Source organism: Podarcis muralis, chromosome Z (genome assembly GCF_964188315.1).
Source record: "Podarcis muralis chromosome Z, rPodMur119.hap1.1, whole genome shotgun sequence".
NCBI classification, from domain to species: Eukaryota; Metazoa; Chordata; class Lepidosauria; order Squamata; family Lacertidae; genus Podarcis; species Podarcis muralis.
In genome coordinates this window covers 30,243,929-30,249,928 of record NC_135673.1, presented here as the reverse complement: position 1 = coordinate 30,249,928, position 6,000 = coordinate 30,243,929, and the positions used below count along the sequence as shown (strand labels likewise).

The 6,000-nt window shown below is 48.9% G+C and overlaps 1 protein-coding gene across 1 annotated transcript in view; it reads left to right on the top strand.

The window, feature by feature from the left end:
* The first annotated feature begins 1,777 nt into the window (after positions 1-1,777).
* POF1B (POF1B actin binding protein) overlaps positions 1,778-6,000 on the top strand; it is a 42,826-nt gene continuing 38,603 nt past the window's right edge. The window contains exon 1 of the mRNA XM_028715381.2: positions 1,778-2,580. Within this exon, the coding sequence (XP_028571214.1) occupies positions 2,008-2,580 (573 nt within the window). The 5' untranslated portion in view covers positions 1,778-2,007. The remainder of the gene's footprint in view (positions 2,581-6,000) is intronic.

Sequence of the window (6,000 nt, the reverse complement as noted above, 5' to 3'; positions counted from 1 at the left end):
AGTCCATCATTTTCGCCTGCCACTCTGCAATCGTAGGTACTTCCTGTAACTTCCACTTTGGGGCCATTAAAGTTCTCGCTGCTGCTGTGGCATACAGTATTTGATCTATCTTCGTAATTTCCTCTCCCATCAAACCTAGCAAAAATGCTTCCAGTTTTTTGGGGAAAGGTATATCTAAACATATTTTTTAAATTCATTATTGATCAATTTCCAAAAGCCATTAGAATAGCTGAATTTCCCCCCACTTGTTCTAGATATGCCACCTTGAGGAACAGTGAACAAGTCTTCTCTTCAGATATCTGAGGACCACTAAAATGTCTCCTCCCTTAACCTTCCCTTCTCTAGGATAAATATTCCAAGCCTTTCCATTGTTCTTCATGGGAACTGATTTCCAGGCCCTATTTAGCCTTCTCTGGACATGCTCCCATTCATCAATGCCCCTCTTAAAATTTAGCATCCTGAACTGCACACAGTACCCCTGATTCAACCTGACCAGGGCTGAGTGTGATCTGTTCATTGGGCATTTGGCTGACCCCCAAATAATCCAGTGAACTTTATTTTCCATGTTCCTGTGCTATATGGAGGTGCTCCCCCTTGACAGGGCCTTCTTGGTGGTAATTCCATCTGTGGAATGCTTCCCTGTGCTAGTGTCTTGATCATCACTTTTGACTCTCAGCAAGACTCCAGTCTTGTCTACCCAAACAGTTGATGGCTGAAAGATACTGGCCATGGCAACCTTCAAATTAGCAACTGTGAGGGCATGTGATTGCTTGTAAATTTCTTTAGATGTTCTAAATGTTTTGAATTGTTTTCAGCTGGGTTTTTAAAAATGTTTTAAAAGGTTTTTTTTTAATTTTGAATTGCATTGTTTTAACTCTTTGATGTTTGCAACCTTGGGCTCCTTTGGAAGCATAGGCAAGAAATGTAATATAAAAATAAAAATGTGTAACTCATAGCAAAGTAACTTGGAAGAATTAAGAATATTCAGTCTGCTGAATCAGGTTAATGGTCCATGAAGTCCTGTTCACACAGGCAGATGCCCATGGGAAACCCATATAGAATTCATTGCCACTACTCAGAAGGCTTAGAATAATAGAATTTTAGACACTATTTGAGTGGCAATGCTCACCAATTTCTGCAGCGGGAGAGGCCCCCTCAAATAGTTTAAGGAGGGAGGCGAAGGGACCTCGGCCCTTGGAGTGGCCCCTAGGAATTTGCTCCTATGCTTGGAACTAATCCCACATGAACTCAACGGACAGCAAAGCTTAAGCTGTCCTTATACGGGAAGAAGAGTATTACACGCGATGCGCAAAACTGCTTATAAGTTTGCACCGGAAGTTTTTTGCTTTTCAAATGAAGCGGCACCCTCCCACCCACCTGGACTGGGGAAGAGGAGCGGCCCAAATGACAGTGGCGAGTGCAGGACAGGCGCACCGTTGACCTTCGGCTGGAGGAGGAAGGTGGCGCCCTGCTGTTCACAGGGCGGATTTTTGCCAAGTGGGTGGGCGCGTAAAAGGCATGAAAGTGTTATTATTATTAATAATAATAAAAAGAACGGATTCTTTGCCAAGAGAGAACGAACGAAAGAAGTAATTTATTGATTTGTAAGAAACCACGGTAACTCCAAATAAAACAGTATTAAATCAAAGGGAAGAGGCGGGTGGGGAGAGGCGGGGTGGAAGCGACTGTCGGATTTCGTAGCCGCGCTTCCAGCTGCCTCCAATAGGGCCAAAGTCCCCTCTCGCCTGGCGCGGAGGCAGCAAGAGCGTTGCCCGGGCGGGTGCTTGCTTTGGCACCTGGGATCCTGGCTTCCTGCCCGTTTCCCTCCTGGCGGTCTGGCTCTGTGCCCGGGGCGGAGCGGACTCAGGTGAGCTGAGCCGCGACGGCGCGGCAGGCGTGTCCCCAGCGGCGAGGGCGGCCCATCCTGCTAACCCCACGCCCGGCGCACCTGCCCGGCCAGTGCCAGCCCGCCAGCTTCCCTCGACGGTCCTCCAGCCAGAGCCAGCCATGTACGGCATCCAGCAACAAACCCAGGCGACGACGCTGCCGCCGTGCATGCGGCCGCCGCAGCCCTGCTACACCCCGCCGGCCCCTTGCTACATGCCGCCCGCGCCGGCACCCTGCTACGTGCCGCCACCGCCGGCCCCTTCCCGCCCTTGCTTCGAGCCTTGCGGCCCTCCGACGATTCCCAGGCCGCTGCCCCCGCAGACGTGCCCGGCCCAGCCGCCGGTGGTGACCGCCAGGCCCTGTTACGAGCCGTGCGGCCCGCCGTCGGTGTCCCGGCCGCTGCCCCAGCAGACGTGTCCGGTCCCTCTCCCAGCCACGCTGCCCCGCGCGCGGCAGAATCGCCCCGCGCCGCTGCCGATGCCCCTGCAGTGCCCAGACCCGGTGCCCTGCTCTCAGGACGGCTGCCACAGCGGAGGCAGCGTGGTCTACGAACGCGTCCGGACTTACAGCAGCCCCGGCGGGAAACGCGTGCAACTCCTGGACCCGCCCAACTGCTTGCCTCGTGCGCCCTCCCCCTTGGAGACCACCCCGGGCTGCCAGCACGTCATCTGGAGCAGCGACCCCCCGCTGCAGGTAAATGATGGTTTTCCTTCCCGCCCCGTCGAAGGGCGCTGGCATCACTCGGAGGGTTATCGGGGGCTTGGTTTCCGACTTTACTATTTTGGTCCCCAACCCGGCTTCCTCCGTGGCTCATTTTTCACGCGTTACGCTTAGCAAATGCACTTCCCTCCGAGGTAAGGGCAAACGCGTCCGAAAGAGCAGTTGCTTTCATTTTCCTCTCTTATCAGTTTCCTTGTCCAGCATCATTTTATCAATTGGTCTTTTTATGGGGGGGGGGCATAGGAGCCAACTCCTTGGGGGCCGAGGTCCATTGCCACCCATAAAACATTTGAGGGGGCTGCCCCCCCCCAAGTTGATGGTCATTGCCATTCAAATGGTGTGTGATTGATCATACAGGACTGGCCTTACCTGTCCCCTCCTGCCCATATTTTATTCAAGTTGGCACCCTTTTTGCGGGTGGGGAAGGTTACTGATTAGAACACAGCTGTGTTAACCAATGAGGCTCACCCTGATTCCCAAGATTAATCACTTGCTAACTTTAGGGGGCACAATGTTAAACGGCAAGGAAATATTTTGACTCACCACACCCCCTACGGTTGGTGGCTCATCTCCCTGTCAAATTCTACATTTATGGCCTTGGTCAGTGGTGCTTTGCTTGTTGGAAATTGTCCCTGTGAAATCCTACCTGTGTCTTCTTCGAATCTAAGGGCCATTGAGTTCCATGGGACTTAATTCCCAGGGAGGTATCAGTAGGATTCATAGAACCATAGAGTTGGAAGAAACCTTGCGGCATCTAGTCCAGGGGTAGGCAACCTAAGGGGGCCGGATGCGGCCCAATAGCTATCTCAATCCGCGGACTGTCCAGGAATCAGTGTGTTTTTACATGAGTAGAATGTGTCCTTTTATTTAAAAAGCATCTCTGGGTTATTTGTGGGACATATGAATTCATTCATTATTCCCCCCCCCAAAAAATATAGTCTGGCCCCCCACATGGTCTGGGGGACGGTGGACCGGCCCATGGCTGAAAAAGGTTGCTGACCCCTGATCTAGTCTAGCCCCCTGCAATGCAAGAATATGCAGCAGTCCCTTATGGGGATCTAACCTGGTGTTACCAGTGCTGAACTGTATCCTGCAGAGCTATCCCATCTAAATCATCGGGAGGAATCCATTCATACCCGCTGAGTGGTCACAGAATAAATAGTATTTAAGAGCTGTGATTCATACATTGCAGGGGGGTGGATTATATGACCCTACCTTCCCAACGCTACAGTTCTGTGAGAAACTGCAATCCGCTTACAACCAATTCAGTTTCTAGTTTTCATTGGTGACTTGACCCAAAATATATTTTCACAAACACAACTTTATTCCAGGGGTTTTGTGTGTGTGTGTGTGTGTGTGTGTGTGTGTGTGTGTGTGTGTTAAAGAGGAGCTGAGTCCATATGCACATTTGTATTGGAAACGATTCGCCTCCCACAGGCATGAGTGGGAGCGAAAAGCCCACAGGCCTTGGTAAACACAGCTGCCTGCTGTTTGCCTAGGGAAAAGCAAATTCTGTCTGAGCCAGATCATAGGGTGAAGTAGGGAAGATAGTGTCTGTTTATGTTGATGCACCAACAAGAGATAGTAAGCTGTTGACAGTGGGAATTGTTATTAGTATAGAAACATTTATTTCCTACTTTTCCTCCAAGGAGCTCAAGATGGCATGCATGGTTCTTAATTTTGCCCATTTGATTTCTCCCAACAACCCTGTGAGGTATGTTAGGTATGTTAGACAGCAAGTGGTCCATTGTCACCTGGTGGTCTTCATAGGTGATGGGGAATCGAATCCAGCTGCTATACTCCAGCTTCCATAATCCCTCACTCTCTTGGGTTGCAAACATTGGTCTCTCCCAGCCATACCTGGAAATGCCAGGGAAAAGAACCTGGAATCTTCTGCATGCAAATCTGATGCTTTACTACTGAGCTATGTCCTTTCCCCCCAAAAAAAGGAGTTGAACATGTTCTATGACCCCCTGCTGGATTTGTGTCTGGACACGCTTTTGGGAAATAACTTTAGGGAACATAATATTTGGTACAGAGGAAGTTCCATTTGTTTCTCTGGAACAACTTGAAATATCTTTTCCTGTGAAATGGATAATCTGTATGTGTTGTGTTATCTCCATGGTCAGTGGACTTTGGACTATGATAAAAGCAACGTAGTGTTTTCACTGAGAAGGAAAGGCAGGACAGTAAGAACAGCATGAAAGAAATGAGCATAACATAGACCAGCTTTCCTCAATCTGCTCCCTGCAAGGCGTTGGCCGTGCTGGTCGGGGCTGATTGGAATTATAGTCCATCAATGTCAGGAAGGCACCAGGTTGGGAAAGGCTGCTATCGACCTTCAAGATACACTAGTTCCTTAACATTGAATCCAAAATAGTTACCAGAAAGAAGGCAATCCTTATATCTTTGAAGTTAGCTTTTTTTGGTTTATAGTATATTCCGATACTAAAAAACAATAGGGCCAATTTTCATCTAGATGTAGAAGGCAGAACTGGGAGAGTACTGTATGATGAAATTTACAATTACTTGCAGTAGCGCAATGTTTAAAGATTGCTTAGGGGACAGTCCATTCAGGGTTAGCTGCAGGGCTTTGTGATTTGCTAACTACATCTAAAGGTTTTGCTGGCGCAACAGCTTCATTTTAATGCAACCACCAATGAGGATAATTGGATTCTGACTGATCTGAACAATTTTATCCAAATCTGCTTTTTCAGAATTGCTACTGTTCATAGGATCAAAGGAACCTGCCTTTTATTGAGTCAGACCATTGGTCCATGTAAGCTACAGGTTGCCAACTCTACTCGCTTGGCCTGGTTTTCACATCATGCCTAGTCAGCCATGTCTTAGCTCAGCAGCAGAACAGCCAGGGAGGAGCGATCAGCGTCTTGGGAGCCAGCATGCTCTCTTGTTCGTGCTAAACCATGGTTTGGTTTAGTGTAATGTGTGAACTGACTGGCAGTGGCTCTCCAAAGTTTTTAGATGGGGGGGGGGGCTTTCCCCAGCCCTACCAGGCGATGCCAGGGATTGAAGCTGGGACCTTTGGCATGCAAACCAGATAACTCTGCTGTGGCTATTAGTTAAAATCAGGGGGCAAGTACTCAGCATACTGTGGAAAGTTAGTTTCTGCTAATTCCAAAGGAAATAATGTATTGTCCGCTAAACATGATTTTTTAAAATAAAAAAAAACAACTTGTGTAGGTGTGTTGTGCCACATCAGCTTTTTGGGCTGTCCCGATGTTGCGAGGAAGGAGGTATGTCAACTCTAAACGTCAGGCAGGGTAACTCCCTGCAACTGCATTCGGTGGATTTGTCAGATGCATGGGTTTTTCCTTCCTCCACAATTGACCTTTCGGATGGCAGCCCACTCCATCTGGAGAAAGGGAAATCATG